We start from the raw sequence: 25575 nt of genomic DNA, 5'->3' as shown, positions 1-25575 counted from the left end.
GTTGTAATAAACCAAAGTTTTTTCATGCAAAGAATAAAATTGTCATTACACTGATGGCTGTTAGCTTTTTAATTGTATAAATGTACATACTACATCAGCTGGCAAACCATTAGGCAGTAAAGGCATATGAGTCTATTTAAAGGGAATGATTGTGGTAGGGAGTTTGGTCAAACTATGGCATAAATACAGAGAATAGTTGTGCTAAATCAAAGACGGCACCATTTAGTGTATGTGCACTATTTCATCTGTGAAAACTTTAGTCCCCTGGCTACCATGTTAAAAGCTGCAATTCAATTAAAAAAAAAAAAAAAAAAAAAAAAGCAGCAAATTCAGCAGCTTTTAAATCTTGTTGGTCCAACTCAGGCCCAGCGTCATGAGGGGCAAAATGGGCATTGCCCCCTGAGATCTGATTTGTCCCCCCTCCACCCCCGAAACAGGGTCGATTTTAACCCTTTGATGCATACGATCAGAACGTTAAAATGTTAGTTCACCCAAAAATGATATAAATGATGTAATTTATTACTCACCCTCATGTCATTCTACGTAACCAACCTTTGTTCATCTTTGGAACACAAATTAAGATATTTTTGATGAAATCCGATGGCTCAGTGAGGCCTCTATTGAGAGCAAAGCCATTCAAACTCCATAAAGGTCCATAAAGGTACTAAAAACATATTTGAAACAGTTCATGTGAGTACAGTTGTTCTATCTTAATATTATATTATAAAGCGACAAGAATACTTTTTGTGCGCCAAAAAAACAAAATAATGACTTTTTAACAATATCTAGTGATGGCCGATTTCAAAACACTGCTTCGGAGCTTTACGAATCAAATCAGTGAATCGGAGTGCCAAAGTCACGTGATTTCAGCAGTTTAGCCGTTTGATAGGAGATCCGAATTACTGATTTGACACCTCAGAAGCTTCATGAAGCAGTGCTTTGAAATCGGCCCATATGGATAAAAACTCATAAAGATAATCTTTGCCGCCATCTATTGGCTATTAATAATGTAACTTATTTAGCTGTTCACTGTCAGAGACTATTTATTCCAGTGGAAGGAAGGCTTTTAGTGATTTTACTTCATGAAAGTTACATTGATACATATTTTTTGTCTTTAATATTTGTATTGTGTGATAACCGTTTTATAAAAGGAATAAGCCCTGTGAAGGCGTGGTTTACAGTGAATATATAACAGCTAAGGGGTGTTGTTAGGCACGACGTGGAGCGGAGTGCTATTTAAAAAAAAGACATTTATAGTTTGTTAAATTCAAATTCCATGTCTATGGAAGCCGCAATAATAATTATTTCAATTATATCATTTGACTAAATGTTTTATTCATATCAGATACACATTGTGTATGAAACAATAAAATGTATTCTTCTCCCAGTTCATCGGCCACTTACTTTTATGTACTGCTACACTATTTTCATTGCAGAGCTTCAGTGTAATATTGGTCGGCTCTGGTCACGTGAGCAGCACGATGCATGCGTGTGATACTGACGCAGGAGCCGGCCAATACTGAGCCCACGTTCAGACATAAACACTGAAGCTCTGCAATGAAAATAGCATAGCAATATGACAGAGGACAGATGAATTTGTTGAATTAATTTGCGCACACAAAAAGTATTCTTGTTGCTTCATAATATTAAGGTTGAACCACTGTAGTCACGTCGACAGTTTTAACGATGTCTTTAGTACCTTTCTGGACCTCAAAAGGTACAATGACATTGCTGCCTATATGTGGATCAGATACCCTCGGATTTCATCAAAAATATCTTATTTTGTGTTCCAAAGACAAACGATGGTCCTACGGGTTTGGGAGGACATGAGGTATAATGTTCAGAGAGTGCCGTGAGTCAGAAGGTGATGCTGCTTTAAAACATTTAAACAGTGAGAGTAACTTACTTTTATATAGTAAGTCTCTGTCCAGTAAGGCCTTTTTGTTCCCACATGTGACAGGAAGCCATCGCTTGTGTTTAGGCTTGTCCCAGAGATTCACTTCTTCCTCTTGGGTAATGAGCATAAAAACCACAATTAAAATTATTAAAATGAAAAAATCTGACACTATATGTCCAGCAAATGTAATGTGCTTTACGTACTTAAGGATGGGTGGGAAAAAGACTCAGATTCCGTGGTGGAGTCTGGAGAATTCTGAAGATCTGAAGAATCTTTAGAAGTACAAAACAGTATGGTAGCAGACCTCAAACTACTTTAGACAAAAATACATAATGGTCAATCAGTTAACTGAATCTCACCTCTCTCCACATGTTCAGCTTTCTTCTTCTGGCTGTTTGTGCTTTGTGATGACGTACCAGCTTGGTTACTCACAGAGCTGCTCTCTATCCTCCTCTTTTTAACCTCTTTTTCTCTTATTTTTCTGTCTTGCTCTCTCTTAAGAGCTGAGGAATTAAAAGCAAGAATTAGGAAATAAATCAGCAATGCTGCTGACCTCAATGTGATAAGTCACAGACAGACAGACGGATAGCTAAACAGATGATTTCTCACAGTTCTTCAGAGTTGTAGTGATTTCAGAGAGTTGGGGGTAACGCTGTAAAATGTGCTCCTGGTCCACACATTTCCAGAACTTTCTAACCCTCTTCGCTCCACGGTTGTGAATATACTCCAATGCATCATACACAACATCATCATCACTACATTTCTGAAGTTTTTGCTTAAAAAAAAAGAGAAGAAAAATCTTAAATATTAAATCTTTTTGTATTTTTATATTGACATTTTGTATTTTTATATTAGTTTGAAATGTATGGAGCCCCTAAGGCAGTGTCCTGCAGAGTTTATCTCCATCCCTGATAAAAACTCACTTGCCTATAACTTTCTACTAATCCTAAAGACCTTGATTATCTGGTTCAGGTGTGTTTGATTAGGGTTGGAGCTAAACTCTGCTGAGCAGTGGCCCTCCCGGACCGGAGTTGCCCATCCCTGCCCTAAGGTGACATGCTGGTAGATAAAAAAATATGAGATAGAAGGCAAAATATTAAGTCAATGCTTTTGTGTTCCCTATAGCAAATGTTTGCGTTCCCCTGAGAAACTGCATTCACTCACAAAACCTTTGCATTCACTCCCAAAAACGTTTGCGTTCTTTGTGAGTGAACGCAAAGTTTCTCAGGGGAACGCAAATTATTTGCGAAAGAGCGCAAAAGCATTGCCAAATAATTTTTCATCCCATCTCATATATTTTTTTTCTTCACCATTACCCTTTTGGGGCTCCTTATACTGTTAAGATCAACACTGTAAAAAATCCTGTAATTTTTATGAAAACAACAACAACAACAACAGGCAGCTGGTTGCCAGAATGTAAACATATTTACAAAAATCATAAATTTTAAAATGTAAAATCCAACAACCCTTTTCTGCTCTATTAGTAAGGAAACTGTTAACCAAGTAACTGGTTTTTGCTATAGCATTTTTACCATCTTTTACAGTTAAAATTACAATCATCTTACATAAAGCTCATCTGTAATGAGTGTATTGTCTTTGAGATGGCGAAGAAACATTTGCGGCTTTTCTATTGTAGATATTTTTGTCTTGTTTTGGCAGAAAACTTCAAATAATTTTTCATCTGTGAAAAATCCATAGTCCATAGTGAGTTTTTTATTTTATTTATTTTTTTAATATGGTTGATTCTGCAAAAGAGAACAGATTGTGCATTATTACATTTGTGAATTATACCAATAAATTTGGCAATTCTGCTCAAATAATCATTTATCATGTGATATCTTCAGACATCCAATCAAACCTTCAGTGACTCATTGTAATGCAGTTATAACTTCACATACAGTAGTAGCCTACCTTTAAACACTTTTTAGAAAATATCAACATTTATAGTTTTACAAGCACTATATTGTGCAATCAAAAATCCTGTCAATAAAACAGGCAAAAAAAAAAAAAAAAGCTTCTATTGATATCTGTTGTAATGTTTACAGGCGTTTCTTCATATTGTGTGTCTGAGAAGGACTTTGACCAAACATACAATTTCAGTCTGCTCGTGTTAGCTGTTGAACGCACTGGATAATTTGAGATTCAAATGCCTTCTTTTACATAGGATTTTTATGATAATGAAATCCTGAAAATTACAGGAAACAGATGCTATGCTCAGTATGATCTAAATGTGAGCACTATTTAATAAACAATAAAATAATTTAAAATCAGTTCTGGAAAATTACAAGATCCTTTAAGTTACAAATTTTTCCCATTCATATTTTTAAGTTTAATGTCTCTGATTCTCTCTAATAATCAGACAGTAATAATATTTTTTTTTTTCACAATAAAATTAGTTTATTACTGCATGCAGTAACAGTACCAGGCCACTCACTCTGACACAGAAACAAAACTGAAAGTTGCTTCCTGTACTGTTATTGTGGAATATGAATGATAAAACTGAAAGAAAACAATACATCAGAAAAACAACTTTGAAACTGGAATTACTAATAATTAATGTACTCACCTTGCCGTCTTTTTTTCTAGTTCCCTCTCTCTTTTATGCACAGACGAGTATGCACGCACAAACAAGGTCTAGTCTCTTTTCCTTGATCCATGTAAACCACACCTTTCAGTAGACCTGCCAACACCCACCTGATCACTTACCATTTCAAAAAAACTTTACAAAGAAAGACAATTAAAAAAAAATTAAAAAGAGTAACATTTTATTTTGATGGTCCCTTTTGAATATTCTGTTGATTATATGTAACTTTGCAACTCCAAGTCGAGTATTAGTAGACTGTCTGCTTAATATCTGATAGCTCTTTATTGTCATGCTTCACATATTACTAACAGTAAGTAACTACAAGTCAACTTATTATTAGTCTACTAATACTCTACTAACACACTAATGAGAGTATGGTGACATGTAGGTGCAGTATACTTATAGTCAACAGAATGAAGTTAAACAATAATTAAAAAAAAAATAAAAATAACACTCCTCACATTTTAACAGTTTGTGTTAGTTGTGGTGAGCATATTGTGAAATACTGACTCAGCCAGGCAAAATTCAAACAAACAACCCTATACTGGCAGTGGAATCTAATCATAGAAAAGTCCTGGTTTGAAGAGCAAGACTTTTAATTCTGAATGGTTTAACTCTCATGACAGTTAAACTTGATCGATTCATCATTTCATAACATCACTTCTTTCATAATTCCACTTTCGCAATTACTGTTCACTTCATATTTGGATATTTATATATACATAATATTTATATATACAGTTTTAAAGGCTATGAGCATAGATTATATACTTCCACTGTAATGGGAGTTTATACACATTTATAATTGCAATTTAGTACATTTAAAACTGAAGCAATATTTGCTTCTTGGACTGTTTATTTTGGCATAAAACAATGGAAAGAGAAATATTCAATAAAAGGAGATAATATTTTGCTTACCCAAACATTTCATTGTGAGTGGTATTTTAATTAACATACACAATATGTTATTTGTTCTCACCTGTCATCATTGTGAGCACTTAAAGACTATTATTATTATACTTTACAATATTTACACAAAATGTTTTTGAAGAATTTCTAAATGTAAAAAATATTTTCAAATATTTATTTCCACATTTTTTTTACATAATGGTATCAGTTATATAAAAAAAATCTGCAGAATAATAAATGTTATTTTTAAACAATGTGTAAAAAAAAAAGAAAAAAAAAAAAAAAAAAAAAAAAAGAAGAATTGTAAACATGTTCATTAAGATTCAGATCTTAAACTTCAACCAATACTGTGAGTTTGGAGCAGGGCTCCCATAACACAATGGAAGATGAACAATAGAAGACATGTTTAGGAAACCCACTTTGTGTTAAGGGCACAAAAAATGACACTTTTCCCCTTTAAGGTACATTGACACGGACAGGCTAACCATGGTTGACCATGGTTGCTGTCATTCAAATCATCAACTCTCAGTTATTAAAATGAATGTCCTCTTTAAATATAAAAAAACTAATTGTAACTTTTGTATTGACATACTGGCATAATCACCCCACAGCATGATGTTATAGGAGCTTAAAGACAGTTTCAAACTCCTTCTTGAATGCTTCCTTCAGCCTAGAGGTCATTCTACTGGAGTCATTATCCTACAGAGAAAAGAGAGGAGGAGAGAAAAAGGCAGAATTTAGTATATAAAATGAGATGGTAAACAGTTAAGATTCTTGCAACACTGGAAAAAAGTTGCATAAAGTTTAAATAAAACTCACTCCGTTGGAGGTGCAGCAGTTGTTGAAAATCTGTTCAATATCGGAGACAAACTCTTGCACTGTTTGATAATCATTATTCTCCAGGTTCAGCTTCACTCTGCCCAGCATCATGGGACTACAAATATTCTTACTGTATCCTGAAACCTGAACACCAGCAGTACAGACGTCACATACATGTACACCACATATAAGAGCTGTAAATAATGACAAAGAGGAAGATGAAGCTGCTGAAGATGAGATTTACATTAGTGCAGGGCTCAGTCATGCTCTCATGTAGCAGGTGTAACAGCAGGTACTGACAGTGCTGAAACAGAATCAAACACAGAGAGAAACAGACTGTAAAACAGTGTAGTGTGTGTGCCTCATCTGTCACTGGGTCATCGGATCATGATCACACTTGACAACAATAAAAGCCAGGTGTGAATGCACTCAAAACCCACTAAATTAGATCACAAGAAACAGATTCTGGCCACATTTGATTAAAGTATACATGCAAATGTGTTTTCATTATCTGCATTCGGCTACTCAATTAATATTTAATGAGGTTATGCTTTACTTTTTCTGCTCCCAAAACTGCGTTATGATAGTTTGCTCACCTGTTTGCTCACCAAAATTTGATTATTTATTGAAATATTTCACTGGACTACACTTGGAATCTAGTTTTTCTCCCATTTCTCTCCCCAAACACAGTGCTTTAAAATCTTTTTTCCTCTTTTCTTAAATTGTAATCTTACTAATTATCCTTAACTGAGGGGTTTGTAATGAAAAATGACAAAAAAGTATTTTGAGCTATCTTTTAAAAGTTGATCAATGACATTGCATCCTCACATGATACTGTATGTAAGTAGCAATTGCATTCTGCGCGGGTAAGTCAGATTGGATCTCTAAACGATCACACAGGAGTCAATATAGTGTTGGAGGATTCATGTCTATATCTTCACTGATCGCACATTCCATCCACATAAAATATTGCAATCCACACAACATAATGGGAGACTTATCAGAGTTCGAAAGAGGACAAACTGTTGGAGCACATCTCACTGACTTTTGTGGTGTATGGACAGCTATGGTATCCAGGGTATTGTGGGCATACCACCACATAGGACGAACCACATCCAACAGGAGTAACTGTCGACGCAAGAGGAAGTGTCTGAAAGGGTTGTCCAAGTACTAACCCAGATTGTATCCAAAAAACATAAAACAACTGCACAAGTCACTGCAGAATTAATTGTGCACCTCAACTCTCCTGTTTCCACCAAAACTGTTCATCTGGAGCTCCACAGGGTCAGTATTCATGGTCGGGCTGCTACAGCCAAACTAAACATGTATTGTTCCCTGATGAGTCCACCTTCACTTGTCTTTCCCAAATCCGTGGGAGATGTGGTGTGGAGAAGCCCCAAAGAGGCTCAACACCCAGAGTGAAGCACGGGGGTGGATCATTGATGATTTGGGCTGAAATATCATGGCATTACCTATGGGTGCGTAATTGCCTGGGACTACCGAAGCATTCTGGAGGACCATAGGAGTATAGAAGCTAATGGTTCAAGCATTGTACCCTGAATGGGGTTCCATGTATCAGGCGAAAATGCCTTGTTGAAGCCAGAGGTCAGAGGAGAATGGACTGGTTCTAGCTAATACAAAGGCAAAAGCAACTCAAATAACCACTCTTTACAACCGAGGTCTGCAGAGGAGCATCTCTGAACACACAACACGTTGAACTTTGAAGCAGATGGGCTACAGCAGCAGAAGACACACTGGTTTCACTCCTGTCAGCTAACAACAGGAAACTGAGGCTACAATTCACACTGGCTCACCAAACCTGGACAATTGGAAAAACTGTGCCTGGTCTGATGAATCTCGATTTCTGCTGCAACATTCAGAATTTGGTGTAAACAACACAAAAGCATGGATCAGTCCTGCTTTGTATCAACGGTTCAGGCTGATAGTGGTGGTGTAATGCTGTGGGGGACCAACCGGAATATTGTTGCTGACCATGTCCATCCCTTCATGACCACAGTGTACACATCTTCTGATGGCTACTTCCAGCAGTAAAATGCACCAGTCACAAAACTCAAATCATCTCAAACTGGTTTCTTGAACATGACAATGAGTTCACTATACTCAAATGAGCTCCACAGTCACCAGATCTAAAACCAACAGAGCACCTTTGGTTTTTAGTGGAACGAGAGATTCACATCATGGATGCAGTCGACAAATCTGCAGCAACTGTGTGATGCTATCATGTCAGTATGGGCCAAAATCTCTGAGAAATGTTCCACCACCTTGTTGAATCTATGCCACAAAGAATTAAGGCAGTTCTTAAGGCAAAAGGGGGTCCAACCCGGTACTAGCAAGGCGTACCTAATAAAGTGGCCGGTGTATAAATATCATCGTGAATATGCACTGTGAATTTACCAGTGTGTACTGAGAGACTGGACTGCTCAAAACTTCCTGTTGGGTCTTTTGACTGGAATCTTTCATATTCTTCATCACACAGAATGTGCAGCTCCACTTGGCTTCTGTACAGACAAAACACACAATATTACACAAAGTCAACTGTTTAGTTTGTCTAAACCAGCATGATTTCTCTCTCTCTCACCCAAGTGAGTCTCCGTCTGCAGCTGGTAGATGACAGTGTGAATGAAAAGCTCGTGGACATTCGTCACAACACACAAGATCCCCCTCAGAGTTACACACGAAACACACGTCATCATTCTGTAGGGACATAAAGAAATTAATAAAGACAAATTAATTTCATAAAGAAATTAAACATTTAAAGAACTCTGAAATGTTTGGTGGTCATGTTGACGTTCTGACGTGGCTGTAATTGTAAGTGATGATATCTTACTTGATATTGATCTTCTTCTTCACAAATCTCACAGTAACAGTTTATCATATGCGGTTCCAAAACTCTTTTCTGGAAAGAATGTGAGAACAGTTTTATAAGTGTCAAATGATTTCAAAGAGCTTTAACTATGAATTTCATCCAAAAAAGTATATTTTATTTTTATTCTTTGACAATGACTAGTTTTTACCATTATAAGTTTTCCTAAAGGTATCTCATTGGTCACAATGTCTTTCCTCCATGTTCCATTTGGTTTGTTCAGTTTGATGAAATCCTCAGGGCTCAGCCAGGAGTCTTCTGTCCTTATGCATCTCCCACAATGCCCTGGGATAACAACATTGGAGCTTTATACCATAGTTTAATAATCTCTTATAGTTATGCATTAGCTCAGGAAGTAATTCTTAATACACTTAAGTCTCTCATTTAAATGAATGTCATTGCAGCAGATGTAAAACATCAAACCAAGCTGCATGTGCAGTTAAATGCTGCCAGAGCTTTTGACTAAATTAACTTCACTTTTCTTCTTTGTTGCCTAGCAGAGTAACCACTGTACACTCTTAGAAGAAAAGGTTCTATATAGAACTGTAAAGGGTTCTTTTGAGCATTTCATACAGTATACAGAACCTTTTAGAGGTTCCCATCATGGGATTTTATGGATTTGGCTTTAATTAGTTTTAATTAAATATTATTAAGCAGCTTATAAACATACTTTAGCACTAAAATATAAACCATTAAACATGAAAGTATTAACACATTTCTCCTTATATAGAACATTCTTGGCATAAAGTGTTCTTTAAAATTGAATCAAGAACACTAGGGTTCTACTGTATATAGAACCCAGCTGAACCTTTTTTCTAAGTGTGTAGTTCATCACATGAACAACAGAAATGTTCTATTGTTTTATCATTTAAATATAAATCATTTTTGTAGCATTTTGTGCTTAAAGTAAGCACGTGCTATATAACTTTCTTAAAGTTGGCATGAACTGGAAGTTGTGACATCTTCCCTAAATGAAACAACTTCCTGAACAAGAACATTATTTTGTCCATAGGGAAGTTATTGGATGATTGTGGTTTGCTATTGCTATGATGTCATGTGATTGACAGGTTGTCCTGCCCTTGCACCAGTAAAGAAGAGAAGAGATGTCACTGCAAGAGAGAGATTATTTTGCTTAAAGGAACACTCCACTTTTTTTGAAAATAGGCTTATTTTCCAACTCCCCTAGAGTTAAACAGTTGAGTTTTACCGTTTTCAAATCCATTCAGGCGATCTCCGGGTCTGGCGGTACCACTTTTAGCATAGCTTAGCATAGTTCATTGAATCTGAAAGACCAATAGCATCTCGCTCAAAAATGACCAAAGAGTTTCGATATTTTTCCTATTAAAACTTGCGCCTGCTGCACTCATGGTACGGCAGGAAACTTCCTTGATTATTACGCCGGCATGAGAATATAGTTCCTAGCCATATCGGCCTAGAAAATTGCGACTTTTCATTTTCCGTCAGTCTTAGTACACAATGTAACTACAAAAGAGTCAAGTTCTAAATAGGAAAAATATAAAAACTCTTTGGTCATTTTTGAGCGAGATGCTAACGGTCTAATCAGATTCAATGAACTATGCTAAGCTATGCTAAAAGTGGTACCGCCAGACCCGGAGATCGTCTGAATGGATTTTAAAACAGTAAAACTCAACTGTTTAACTCTTGGGGAGTTGGAAAATTAGCCTTTTTTTTTTTCAAAAAAAGTGGAGTGTTCTTTTAAAGATGACAGGGGAACATGAATTTTAAATAAATATTGGGCACAAATAAATCTTTTTTAATAAATACTGCAATAATTTTGATTTCATGATGACTTTGGTTTGATATTTTGCATCTGCAATGACATTCATACATTTTTAGGTATGTTTAAAGTGTTCAAATAAGTTTTGGGCCACTGTTGTTATGAATGTAAAACATATTTGACCAACACACAGTATATTACATATGTAGTAATTAATTTTTAAAAAACGTGTCCACTCACACACCTTTAGCAAAGCGACATTTGTGTAGGATGCCAGACTTAGAGCCGCAGGTAACAGGTAGGGTTGGACCTTCAAACACAGTCATGTCAACATCATCATCACCGTCATCGTCATCAACATCATTGCCATCGTCACCATTGTCCATATCATTTGATTCTACGACAAATGCACAAACACTCAGGAAACAGAATATAAAGAATACTGAAATTTACTTAAAAATATTAATGAGCATATTGTCTGATTACAGCGGGTCACTATCATACTGACCAGAGGTGGAGGGGTGTAGCTGTTCCATGCTCTGTGAAAATTGAACAGATGCAGGCATGTCAATGATGAGGAACATGGGAAAGATCCATCACTGAGATTCTGTGTTCTAAATATATATATGTAAAGTCATCATATCAGAATATAACCTTTGTTTTTCTGAGCCTGCCAGAAACAGGTGAGGATTCAGGAGAGTCAATCTGTGCAACAGACAGAAGTTGTGTGAATATATGAGAACATATACCTGTTGTTTCACAAAGTATATCAATAATGCTTGGGGGTTATTTGTGTGCTAGATGGTATAAAAGCAGTCAAACCTGTTCATTCTGAACCAGTCTTTTCTTAAAGGGTAAAAGAACTCTATCCTAGAAGAAGAAGACAAAAATAGATGTCTATAACAATATATTATTAAGGCTATTCAAGTATAATTTATTTTATTTTAGTTTAGTTAATTTTGTATTTCATTTTTGTTAACTTTATTTCAGGGAACTGTTCACTAATTCAAACTCTGAATGCTAATAATTGCTCTTGAGAGTGTAGGGTGCATTCGTTGAAACTCACGTCTATGAGTTTCCGGAGCTGAATACCGTCGCAAAAGATGCTTTTTGTCGAATTTTTGCACCTTTCCTTTCCTCCAAACTGCTCAAACTCATTGGGCTTGAACCACTGGCCTTCACTTAAAATGCACTTCTGCTCTGCAGACAGAGAAGTTGATGTCCAGTTATTCAATCACTAAACTGGATGTTATGAACATATCTAGGTGCTCCAGAATAATTCTCCAACAAGAGACTAATAATTGCATTCTGTACGTGTCTGCACCTACTGTAATTATATTTCTCCACATAGAGGACACCTTTTTTATCCCCACATGTAACAGGAAGTTTGTTTTCATATTTTTGACTCAAATACTGGCTGGTGTCTGAAACAAAGGACACATGTCAGGCATGAACGGAGCTTCAAATCAAACACATTACAGACAGAGCAGTGTTAACCTCTGTTTACCTCTTATCCTTTTAATGAACTTCTTCTGAAATAATCTGTTTTGTAATGGTTGAAATACTTTGGAAAGCTCACTTGGGTCCTTTGGGGTCTGTACCTGTGGCTGGCCTCTTCTTGTTGGGTGTACTGAGGGAGTGCGGCCCTGTCTGTTTACAGCTTCGTTTCCTCATCTTCCTTTTCTTCTCTTGTTTTCCTTTCTTTTCTCTGTCATTATCACTTGGACTGTCAGATCCTGTGCTTCTCTCCGGATCCCATTTGCATTCAGATTCAGATTCAGACTCAGACTCAGACGTTAAGTCTATGACTGAGTTGCTTTCCATGTTCTGTGTTTTCTGAAACACACTTAACATTAAATATACACTTTACAATCATATTACAGTTAATTATACAATTTACAATCAATGTTGTTTTTGCACTTGTTAACATGATGATAGGAACATTTAATAATTATAAGGTTTTTACTGTAGGATTTTTATATTCATTAAAATAATAATACTGTGCATAATAAGTAGTGTGATTGCACAACTCATTTAAAACTGTCAATATTCATATCCTCCATGCTGTTTTGGTTGCAGAAAAGTCGCCCAAGGTCATAAAAGGGATACTAGATACACCAAATATGCAAACTTACTCTCAAACAAACAAAACTGAATGTTACTTCCTGGATTGGTGTTTTAGAACTTGAGTGACAGAAAGTTAAAAAAGGAAACAACAGAACAGAAAAAAAAACCTCACTACATTAAAACTGTTTACTCCTAATAAAACAAATGTACTTACCTTGCTGTGTCCTCGATTTGCCGTTTTTCTAGTTTCCTCTCTTTCTTACACACAGACAATTTCTGTATGTATCCACACACTTCTGATCTTCTTTTCTTTTATGTGCTCCACTAAACCACACCTTTCACCAGATATGGCAAGCCATTTTAACATTTATTCTTTAAAACGTATCTATTTTAATGCTACTAGTATTTGTTTACATACCAGTATCTGTTCTAGGGCTGTCTCCGACTAAAGATTTTTCTAGTTGACTATTAGTCATTCATCTTAGCCATTAGTTGACTAATCGCATGTTTATATAAATTGAATTACTTAAATATATTGAGGAGTATACTAATCCATAATGAGCGTTTAATATGTAATATAGCCTATTACACACTCAAGCGCATGCATAAAGCTTGCTGCAAAGCACCAGCAAAAGAAATGATTATGAATGTACCAGGAAAAAAATAGCAAGCAACATTTTAATTATTTATTAATAAACTAGTGTTTTTTGAGACAGTGTCAGCTGTGCCTTGCCATCTCCGCATTATAGTCATATGGATTACATAAACAGAGAGAACTTCTTTTCCATTTGAATTGATTTGTTTAAAGACATTTCAATATTATATATATACAGTACGGTCCAAAAGTTTGGAACCAATAAGATTTTTAATGTTTTTAAAAGAAGTTTCGTCTGCTCACCAAGGCTACATTTATTTAATTAAAAATACAGTAAAAAAACAGTAATATTGTGAAATATTATTACAATTTAAAATAACTGTTTTCTATTTGAATATATTTCACAAAGTAATTTATTCCTGTGATGCAAAGCTGAATTTTCAGCATCATTACTCCAGTCTTCAGTGTCACATGATCCTTCAGAAATCATTCTAATATGATGATTTGCTGCTCAAGAAACATTTAATGTGTACAATTGTACAAAATATTTGTGTACAATATTTTTTTTCAGGATTATTTGATGAATAGAAAGTTCAAAAGAACAGTGTTTATCTGAAATCTAATCTTTTGTAACATTATAAATGTCTTTACTGCCACTTTTGATTGATTTAATGCATCCTTGCTGAATAAAAGTATTAATTTCTTTAATTTCTTTTCAAAAAAAAAATAAATAAAAATTCTTACTGACCCCAAACTTTTGAACGGTAGTGTATAATGCTACAGAAGCTTTGTATTTCAGATAAATGCTGTTCTTTTGAACTTTCTATTCATCAAATAATCCTGAAAAAAAATATTGTACACAAATATTTTGTACAATTGTACACATTAAATGTTTCTTGAGCAGCAGATCAGCATATTAGAATGATTTCTGAAGGATCATGTGACACTGAAGACTGGAGTAACGATGCTGAAAATTCAGCTTTGCATCACAGGAATAAATTACTTTGTCAAATATATTTAAATAGTACACAGTTATTTTAAATTGTAATAATATTTCACAATATAACTGTTTTTTACTGTATTTTTAATTAAATAAATGTAGCCTTGGTGAGCAGACGAAACTTCTTTTAAAAACATTAAAAATCTTAGTGGTTCCAAACTTTTGGACTGTACTGTATATATAAAACTTAGACCACATCTCCCCTTTCATAGGATACTGACCCTGTTTTTGTTTAACCTCAAATCTTAGTCTTCTACTCATCATGTTTTTAATGTTTTTAATCATGTAATTACAAATTCAGTGACTCCTGCTTGACTAAGGCAAGAATCTTAGAATTTTCACCAGGAGTTATACGGATATATTGTGACAGTGTGTCATGTGACTGCTTTTCCACCAGCTTCTTTAAAGACAAATCAATTGATTGCAGTGTGTTATTGATGGTATTAAACTGTTTTGCCAGAAATTCATATAATTGCAGCTGCCTTGTTTCCTGAGTCTCTTCAGAAACAACAGGGTTCTGCCTTTCAGGGGAAGCGCTGAAGCTGAGCTGTGCTGCTCCCGTTGGGTCATCTGTGGTTTGGACGGCCTCCTCTATGACAGGAGAGACTCCAGGTTCTGAAGCATCAACAGGACGTGCAGGTGAATCTTGGTTTGGGGAAGCACAAAGAGTGTGAACAAACAAACAACAAAGTCAGAAAAAACAAAAAAGTCTGCCATCCAAAAATACAAAAAAAGAAGCAGAAAAAAGAAAAGTGAAAGAATGTGTTTCAGACCTTCATAGTCTAATAAAAAATCAAGCAATTCTAAGAATAAGGATTATAATAACGGAAATAGGTGAAATTAAAGAGCTCACTAACCTCTGTCACTGGCAGTAGATCCTACTGGTTCTGTGATCTGTTTACTGACAGCTTCAGTTGAATTCACAGATTCTCCCCTGTTCTGTGATGAAATTATAAGAATTACCTTATAATTGTTAATATTTAGTCATTAATACAGTTTTCAGTGTCACATGATCCTTCAGAAATCATTCTAATCTGCTGCTCAAGAAACATTTATTATTATCAATGTTGAAAACAGTTGTGATGCTTCACATTTTTGCATCCTAATGTGGATTATCAGTAAACGAACCTTGTTCAATGTTAAACTATTATGCTTTTTTAGCTATTACCTTTCATGCAGTGTATAATATAGCTGTTTGTGAATGTGAAAGGTCTGGAAAGTTTTAAAGATCAAAGTGCATGACAAGTAAAGTTATTATCTCCTAAAAGAAACAATTGATTCTAAACCTAAACAAGTCATCAGTAATTCCAGTCTTACTTCAAAAACATTCATACAAAACAATGTCACAAATTTGCAAAATGCCCACCCTTTGACCCGTCCTAAAACGCTGCAGCTGCTTCGCATTGTGTACATGTCGAAAAAAGACGCTGTTTACTGCTCTGCAATAGCAAATTCTCTTTGTATACATTTTGAAATGATGAGAATGTGAAGAGTCAGTGATTAAAATTACCACAGTGATACAACAGCAGTATAACATTTTGTTGTGTACCCGTCATTTTACTGACGACAGTACAACTTTTTTTTGGACTGACTTGTTCCTCTGAATCACAACCTGTAAGTATAATTAATTATTGATGTATATATTTTCTACTGAGTTTTCTAGCTAACTAATGTCTTACTAAAATAGTTCCGCTAATCAGCTTTGGGCCACTATTACATAAAATTGTGCCAATTATGCAGATTGTCTGTCGTTCTTACTACTATGAGTAATGATAAAGGATGGAGCAACATTTGTTTTACAAACTGTAATGTTACATCAGTCATTCACATTAGTGCTCGGCTAACTTATGCACCGTTGATACAGTTAATAATACAGTTCCCACATGTGCACCTCAATAAATTAGAAATATTCACATTGGTTTGTTGATGGATATACACTTGTTAATGCTGGTAGAGGTATCTCACGATGTACTACAATCTGAGTAAAAACTTGAAAATGTCAAAGTTTTCTCTCTGAGAAATGTCCTGCTCAAGTTGTCCTTGCAATGGAGGTTTGAGTTGAATATCTACTTTCAACGTTTCATCTCTCTCCTTACAGTGTGTACAATCGCTGAGGATTTACGAAGCCTCTGCAGCTGAAATTCAGTTATGGTTATGGTTTCAGGGGTGTTTCCGGTTTTCTGGGGTGTTTAGTTTCTGACACGCGCTAAGTGGTAGACCAATCACAACAGAATAAGCAGAGCAGGCTCACAGAAAGGAGGGGTTCAGAGAGACTAAATCTTTGGACGAGTCATTTTCGAGTCTGTGAGAAATTAAGTGCAATTTATATTATGAGAAAATGAAAGTGTTTTTTGACCTTTGATGCATGTAAACCTAGGTGACCTTCAAAACTAAATTATAACCTTTAAAATACCATAATAGTGGCACTTTAATAAATTTTTCATTACCAGGTAGCTGAATCTTACCAGTTTGTCTCTTTCAGCAACAGATATGGACTCATCTGAAGAACTGTCTGTATGTGGTAGAAAACATTCATTTTATTTTAAGGGTTGGTTAATGTAGATGACCACATTAAAAACAAACAAACAAACAAAATGAAACAGTAGCTACATTTACATGGACACTTTTTGTTTCAATCAGCATTAAATTCCAATTAATGGAACATTGGAACATACTGTTTACATAATTCCTAAATAAAGTGATCAGGTTGATATGCGTGTTTCATGGGTCCATGTAAACGCAGCTACTGACAAACAGAACAAAGAATACAGGATGTTTGGTTGGTTAAGTTTGGTAACCCTCATTCCCTTTCTGTCATTTGCTACAACGTGTGTCGTAACAACAGAATGGGTATCGTCCTTAAGAGACCCAATCACCTCTGAATATATCAGAAAAGGCCAATGAAATGCGAATGAAGTTGGCGTGCAAAATTTGCATGCGAGGCCACACCCATACATACGGGTATTTAAGGCCAGCTGCATGCAAATGCACACCAGTTTTGTTCTGAGGAGCCAAGGTAGCATCTCGGTCATATCAGTGATCAGTACAGAGTTGTGGCCTGAGGGACACACGTCTCTGTTCCCTCCATCAGGGAACAAGGGTTACCAAACATATCTGAGACTTTCCTTTTCTTTCGTTCATGAGGGAAAGTGGTGCAAATAACAAATGCAGTAGTGCTGACTCGTAACCTTCCAACGCGCAGGGTAAATAACCTCAGGCCTCCTGATAAGGAGTGCTACTCGTCTAAAATAGGCCACTGAAGCTGTGGCCTCTTCTGATTCTTTTAAGTAAAGCTGAAGCATACAGCTTTTGAAATAAACAGCCACGTTATGACCTGGTAGTTGGGAAGCATTCTCTTTCCCAGAAAGATAGGAATGCTACGGAGACCACATCCTACCCGAAGGGAGGCATCATGTGGTCAGTACACCTAAGGACTCACCAGAGGGGAGTACCACCTAGGGAAGATCTCTGTGGTGGGCTCCACCAAAAAAGGGGGAGACTACCTATCCCACAGTGACCGGTGACAGAGCTAGCTCTGTCGAGGGAAAGACCCTGGGTTCGCTGAGAGGGAAACTGAACAGTGGAAGAATATTGTTTGGGGTGAACATCCGGGCAACCACTGCAAACCGAGCACTGAAAGGGGAAGCAGCATGAGTAACAGGCTCGGCAGCGAGTTCTTCCGCCAAACTCATCTGTCGAAATAGTCCTAAGATAATGGAAAGGTAGTCTAGGGTTCACCATTCCTGGGTAACTGAACTAGACAAAAATATCACATATTGTCACCTTGGAACAGGTGCAAATGCAAGCACTACACCTAACCAGTTTGTCGAGGCTTACCCAATATTACCGAAAACTCAAGACTAAACTGGTTCAATTCGTCAGCACCATTATCATTGTCGTCATCGTCATCATCATCGTCGTTGTCGTCGCCGTCATTGTTGTCGTCGTCGTTGTCGTCGTCATCGTCATCATCATTGTCATCGCCATCGTTGTCGTCGTCTTCTTCGTTGTCATTGTCGTCGTCGTTGTCGTCATCATCGTCGTCATCATCATCATCGTCGTCGTCTTCATCTCTCCCATCTGAATCTATAACAAATGCAGGAACCAGAGGTCCCCGGTTCAAATTTTTGATTTTCTTAATATATTTTTCTGTAGAAAGACAAACATTAATAGTGATGAAAGCTAAAATATTAAATGTCATAAATATATATTTACTAAGTAATGCACTATTTTTTTAGAAGGGAGTCAAAATGACAATTTTCACTTGAGATCGAAGACAATTTATAGGGGTGTAAAAATGACTTTAGAAAGATAGCAGCATCATTATTTTATTTTTACACAGAGATTGGTAGGTCTATTAGTAAAATCTGTTGACTTTAGCAATCTTTGTTTCATTATATGCCAATGGTGACAGTTCAAAAATGGTAAAAAGCACTTTGTGTGTTTTTTGCCTTAAGTTTGCATGCCTGTAACTCAAGATGTATTAAATATATCTTAATATCCTTTTAGATTCTGGTTCTTAAACTTTCATTTTGGTATCTTCATTTTAAAGGCCCTCAAATGGTTCAATCCCAGAGAAATGGAGATCTTAATGCAGATCCATTAGTAAATTGGTCAAATGTACACATTTTCAGTGGTCAAAAACCAAATGTGAGTTTTCTTTTAAAGAGGAATATCTAAAGAACAAATAGTGCTAAAAATCTAGAAATGTATCTTGTTTTTCTAGTCACCTGAAATGCATAGAACATATCTGAGTGCCATAAATACTTTTTTTCTAAAGTTGTCATGCCTGTAACTCTAAAGGTATTAAAGATATCTTAATATCCTTGTAGATTCTCATTCTTAATAAACGTTTCTTTTGAAATCTTTATTTTTAAGGCCCCGTAGATATTGGGACCCCAATGTGACTCCATGTTCAAATTGTTGAATTTTATCCATTTTCAATGGCCACAAACCAAATGTATGTAACTTTTTAAACAGACTGAAATATATAGGGCCTTGAAAATGAAGATTTCAAAAGGAAAGTTTATTAAGAATGAGAATCTAGAAGGATATTAAGATATCTTGAATACTTTTAGAGTTACAGGCATGCAAATTTTGGAAAAAGAATATTTATGGCACTCAGGTATTGTCATGAATATGGTCTCTGTGGCTTCCTCCGATCACCACCAGAGGGCTCCCTCACCTGAGTACTAACTTCATCACAGACTTCATTTCCCATAACCCCGTACCTGGTCCTAATTACCCACACACCTGGTTCCCATCTCCTGGACTAGCACACTCACCCAATGTGAAGTCTTGTTTTGCACTGGCTGACACTACTGAGTGGTTTTCCCTGTGATCTGTATTCTTGTGTTTGACCTTGGACAGTATATTCTCTTTGTGATTGTTTGCCTCCTACCCTGTTGATTCTCTGCCTGGATATCTGGATTTACCCTGCCTTGTCTGCCACCTGCCCTGACCCTTTGCCTGTCCCTGTTTACGATTCTGCTCTGTCTTGGACATTGTTATTGCTGGTGTTTGACTACGATTGTTTAATAAAGCTGCACATGGATCCTATCAAGTCTGACTCCCCGCTACTGGTATGTTCTATGCAATTGTGTTGATTGAAAAACACGAGATACATTTCTAGTTTCAACATTATTTGTTCTTTAGATATTCCTCTTTAAAATAAAAATTTAAAAAAAGTATCAGCTGTATGAAAATTGACCCACATTTGGTTTTTGACCACTGAAAATGTGTACAATTTACTAATGGATCTGCATTAAGATCTGAATTTTCTCTGGGATTGAACCGAGGGCCTTTAAAATGAAGATGCCAAAAGGAAAGTTTAAGAATCAGAATCTAAAAGGATATTAAGATATCTTTAATACTTCTTGAGTTACAGGGATGCAAACTTGAAGCAAAAAAAAAAAAACGAAGAGCTTTTCCCCATTTTTGAACTGTCACTGTTTGCATATAATGAAACAAAGATTGCTAAAGTCAACAGATTTTACTAATAGACCTACCAATCTCTGTGTAAAAATAAAATAATGATGCTGCATTCTTTCCAAAGTCATTTTACACCCCTGTAAATCGGCTCCAAATCTCAGGTGAAAATTGTCATTTTGACCCCCCCTCTACAAAATAGTGGATTACTCAGTAAATATCTGTGACACACATTTTGGCTTTCATCACTATTAAGGTTTGTCTTTCTACAGAAAAAAAATATTAAGAAAATCCAAAAATTTGAGTCGAGGACCTCTGGTTGATTTGACACTGAATGACCCAAAAGGTAAATAAAAAAAAAAAAAAAAAAAAAAAAACTCTATACTATTTACATTGATAAGCATATTGTCTGGTTAAGGGTCATACTGACCTGAGCTGGAGAAGATCACCTGTCTCCTACACTGTGAAAACAAAAAAATGCAGGTACATCATATTGTAAAACATGTGGAAAGATATTTCAACCATGTTTAGCTGAGATTCTGTTTATAAATGGTTTTTGAGCTATATGTGAATCTCAATCAGGACCAACCTGTCTTCTTCTGAGCCGGCCAGAAAGGGGTGAGGATCCAGGAGAATGTTCCTAAGCAACAGATAAACACTGATTGAAAAAAGGAGAAAAAGATCTAATGTCTGTTATTAACCTATATACCAGTTATGTTTTGGGTTATTTTTGTGCTATTGAGTGCAAAAACAACCAAACCTGTTCAGTCTGAACCCTCCTTTTCTTAATGGATGAAAGACGTCCATTCTATTAATGAAATGAAAAGACAAAGACACAAGATCTGCTCAGATCGAATTATATTAATATTTAGGTATCAACTTATTTTATTTCTGTTCACTTTATTTCAGGGAACTGTTACACATTTCACTAGAATGCACACAGAAATGTGGATTTACTAACAATTCAATCATAAAATCAGGCTCTGTAAAACGATAAGTGAATACTAAATATAATTGCACTTGAGTGTGCATTAGTCGAAACTGCTCTGATCACCTCTATGAGTTTCTGGAGTGAAATACCATCACAACAGATGCTAATCTTCCACTTTTTGTTCCTCTCTTTTCCTCCAAACCTCTCAAATTCAGTTGGCTTGAACCACTGGTCTTCACTGAAGATGCATTTCTCAACTAAAGACAGAAAAGTTGATACAGTTTATTTAACCACTGCCAATGTTTTTAAGACATTCTTCAAGAAAGGACTTCACAGATATATCAAACCTGCACCTGTACTGTCATTAAATTTCTCCACATACAGGACACCTTCTTTATCCCCACATGTGACAACAAGTTCAGATTGGTTTTGACTCAAATACTGGCTGGATTCTGAAACAATGGACAGGAGCATCAGATCAAAAATATTACAGACAGAGCAGTTACATGTACAACTCATCTTTGTAATGAACATCTTCTTAATTTATCTAATTGTTTTGTAATGTTAGTGTTCAAATACATTTGAAAAGCTCACTCAGGGTCTTTGGCTACCTTTGGCTCGTCGCTTCTTGCTAGGTGTATAGAGAGTGGACGGACCTGGCTGCTTACAGCTTTGTTTTTTCTTTGTTTTTTTTCCCTGTTTTTTCCATCTTTTTTCTGTGTCGTTCTCACTCAGACTCTCAGATCCTGTGCTGCTCAATGTAACTGCTGATTCTGATTCAGACTCAGTGTCTGTGACCGACTCTTCTTCCATGTCCTGTGGTTCTCTGAAATATGCTTAACATTTATTATACATTTCTCATAGAGGTTACAATCATGACCATGGTCTTTGCAAGAATACAATTAAGTGTCTTAATTTATAGGTACATTGGGCTGTTAGTAACCTGACCAAGAGATATAACTGGAACATGACTATACAGTTTACTAATGGAATTTGTATAATGAAATATGGAATAATTAAGGGAAAATGCAGAATTCTAATTGTGGTATTCACTGCAATTTAGTGTTATTAAAATATTTTTATTTAATAATTTTATGCAATTTTACAGCAAGATTACATTTATTGTATTTAAATCAGTTACAGTATGAATTACACTCTTTCATTAACCCTATAAAGGGTTAACCCTAAAATGAGTAAAAGACCCTAAAGAGACATCAGAAAATTAATTTATTGCTATTTTCCATCTTCTTAGGACACAAATAATACAATTCCATGATTTTTTTTTTTTTTTTTTTTTTTTTTTTTTTTTAAACATGACTTTTATTTTTGATTTTAATGTTTGTATCACCCATGTCATGTTGCCCGTTTAGGGGTATAAATTAGTGTTGGCGAGATGAAGCCTCATGAAGCATTGAAGCTTTTCAGCCAAGTGGTCCACAAAAGGGTTCATTTCTCGAGGCTTCATTTGCTCACAATACCACCTGGTGGTCAAAGAGTGTAAAACAAGCGATACATTACAGATGACCTGATGTGATCTGTGATGCACTTCATTTTGCGGCAGTTAAAGTGCTAAAGAGGATGTTTTGTTTTATACATTTTTGCAATATTACTTGAAACTGTCTTTACTAACTGATAAAAGACTATTTATTAGGTGCACTAAAAGTAATAATATTAATATACATCATCTGTGCACGAGGTAGGGCCTTAAAAACATCAGCCAATCGTTTACGCGATCATCGCGTAAACGATTGGCCCTCTGGCTTGTCAATCACTGCCGTGACGTTCCTTGTGAGAGACGAGCGCGGCTGCGCGCTCCAGTAACTTTCCACACTCCACAGGCGCTGCATGCAATGTTTTTGTCAGGAGACAGGAGTAACAACTGCAGATTATGAGTTACCTGCGGTGAGTCCGACATAATGAATCCAAAAAACACGACACAGCGAATGCCGGTGGTAAACACTCGTGTACCAATACTCGTGCACGAGTTTTGGGAGGCGTTCCTTTGAAATGAGGGGGGCTTTTCTTACGCATGCGCTCATTTCAAAAACTCAGTAACAGTCTTTGGATTCTCAGTCGACGAAAAAATCCTCTCTATCACCTTTAAGACTTAGAAATAACGGTGAAGAAAAAATCAATTTCCACAAAGACTAATATATTTTTATGAATGTAATGTGTATTTACTAGTTGTATGTAATGATTGTATAATATAACTGTGTAATAAAGGTATTGGCTTCAAATGAATGGAGCTATTAAATGTGTGTAATAAATTCTTTGGTCATAATAGGCAGGAGATATTATTATTCTAAAACCACACATTCTGAGGGGATCCCATGGGTTTATATATCTGTCAAAATGTCGCGCCAAGATTCGAACCACATCCAGTCGAACCAGAAGGCTTCGAACGTCATAAATGACGTAATTGATCTAAAGCGATACAAGCCTCGATACGCGCTTCACTGAAAGCTTCCGGGATTTCTCGACACACGCTCCGAAGCCTCAGCACAGACCGTAACATCACTAGTATAAATCCACTGAAAACAGAATGCATGGTTGGCAATGCATGTTATAACATTTTAGCCACATTTTTAAAAACATTTATTCTCTCATAACTTAAACTAAACATTCTTTGTAAAATTCTGTTGAACAATAAGTATAATGCCTATTTATGAATATATTGTATAATGCTGTATAATATTTAATACGCAAATTTCTAGGTCCTATAAATATACAATATGACCAAAACTTTGCTGAAAAACCTGTTACACAATCTACTTCAAGAGCAAAAAGGACTTGATACTTGATAAGAAAAGTATGAACTATCAATCAGAGGACATAAGGAATGAAGTAGATTGTGTACAACAGGTTTTTCAGCAAAGTTTTGGTCATATTGTATATTTATAGTAGATTGTGTACAACAGGTTTTTCAGCAAAGTTTTGGTCATATTGTATATTTATAGGCCCTAGAAATTTGTGTTTGTTACAAAGAATGTTTAGTTTCAGTTATGAGAGAATGAATGTTTAAAAAATATGGCTATAATGTTATAACATGCTTTGCCAAACAAGCATTCTGTTTTCAGCTGATTTATACCCCTAAACGGGCAACGTGACATGGGTGATACAAACATTTACAGACTAATTATGAAAAATGTAAAAATTAAATTCATAAAATTTCAACATAAACGTAATAAGCTAACACTCAACAACAACTTTTTAAACATGTAAGTCCCCTCCAAATATTGTAAATATGTGAAATGTATCAACTTTTATCAGAAAGTTAATAGATTTCCCACTACAGGTGGTCATAACCAGGTTTCTTCATGTTTTTAAATGCTGCCCATGAGCTAAACAATACATTTATGAACAAAGTCAATTTATCTTAAACACCCTATCAACATGAAACCAAGAAATGAGACCCAAACTTTCCCTGACTCTCCCCACAACCTCTGAAATGTTTGTATCACCCACGTCACGACGCCCCTTTTAGGGTTAAAAATGTCCTTTTACAGTACAGAAATGACCTGACTGCAGAACCATGTAAAGCTAAAAAATATTCATTCTGTGATAGTCAAGAGTTATTTTATGACAGACATCATTATATTCTCTCCATTATTTCAGCTTTATGAACTGGAATTAATAATCCATGCTATATTGTTTGCAGAAAAGTTGTTCAAATCATATAGAAAAAAATAAATAAAAAATAGATTCACATTAAACATTATGAAACTGAGATCTAATGAATGACACTAAAACAAAACTGAAAGTGGCTTCCTCATCTGCTGTTTTGATATTTGAGTGAAAGTTTGAAAAAAGAAAACAAATCTTAAAATACAACATTAAAATTGGAGTTAGTAATAATTCAATTTATGTGCTCACCTTGGTGTGTCCATGACTTGCTGTTTTTGTTTCTTCTCTCTTTCTCACAGATAGTGACGTATGGCTCTGTCTAACCTCTTTTCCTTTTCAAGCTCCTTCTAACCACACCTTTCAGTAGGCTAGGTCTGCATTCCTAATGATTAACTAAGTTTCAGTTGCACTTGATCATTTACTTAAAAAGTGAACTTAAGGTGAAGACAAAAACTGGATAATTCAGAACTGAACTGAAAATTCCTTTTAAATTACAAGTTAATTCATGAATTTAAATTGAGTTAAATTTGAATTCATATTATGAATGTTAAATGTAAGAAAATAAAATTAAAATAAACAGGACTTCAAAGAAATTCATA

At 35.6% G+C, this 25575-nt stretch overlaps 1 protein-coding gene and 1 long non-coding RNA gene across 2 annotated transcripts; one reads left to right on the top strand and one right to left on the bottom strand.

The window, feature by feature from the left end:
• Window positions 1-4652: 4652 nt before the first annotated feature.
• On the bottom strand, window positions 4653-25474 carry LOC125268982 (dentin sialophosphoprotein-like). Its single transcript, XM_048191689.1, has 26 exons — window positions 25226-25474; window positions 21964-22178; window positions 21700-21804; window positions 21476-21609; window positions 21182-21229; window positions 21011-21061; window positions 20852-20882; window positions 18331-18579; window positions 16959-17005; window positions 15351-15432; window positions 14786-15138; window positions 13113-13174; window positions 12433-12677; window positions 12160-12255; window positions 11898-12031; window positions 11654-11701; window positions 11486-11536; window positions 11340-11370; window positions 11076-11228; window positions 9245-9378; window positions 9058-9126; window positions 8809-8924; window positions 8625-8724; window positions 6454-6513; window positions 6210-6353; window positions 4653-6089 (listed from the first exon to the last, which is right to left on the bottom strand). Exons 1-26 carry the CDS (start codon window positions 25237-25239, stop codon window positions 6009-6011), a joined length of 2853 nt encoding a protein of 950 aa, XP_048047646.1. The 5' UTR covers window positions 25240-25474; the 3' UTR covers window positions 4653-6008.
• LOC125273488 lies at window positions 22694-23593 on the top strand. Its single transcript, XR_007186080.1, has 2 exons — window positions 22694-22918; window positions 23458-23593. It is a non-coding gene; the product is annotated as an uncharacterized LOC125273488 (long non-coding RNA).
• Window positions 25475-25575: the final 101 nt, after the last annotated feature.

The sequence above is a fragment of the Megalobrama amblycephala genome, linkage group LG1 (assembly GCF_018812025.1).
Source record: "Megalobrama amblycephala isolate DHTTF-2021 linkage group LG1, ASM1881202v1, whole genome shotgun sequence".
NCBI lineage: Eukaryota > Metazoa > Chordata > Actinopteri > Cypriniformes > Xenocyprididae > Megalobrama > Megalobrama amblycephala.
Note: the sequence above shows the minus strand (reverse complement) of the source record. Positions and strands in the feature narration are given on the sequence as shown.

What these genes read in the sequence shown, in the direction of transcription:
- LOC125268982 (XM_048191689.1), bottom strand. An exon ending in CACTCCAGAAACTCATAGAG is followed by an intron (nt 21,230 to 21,475) that starts GTGATCAGAGCA and finishes TTTCATTAATAG; the next exon opens with AATGGACGTCTTTCATCCAT. An exon ending in AAGAAGAAGATCAATATCAA is followed by an intron (nt 8,925 to 9,057) that starts GTAAGATATCAT and finishes ATGTCCCTACAG; the next exon opens with AATGATGACGTGTGTTTCGT.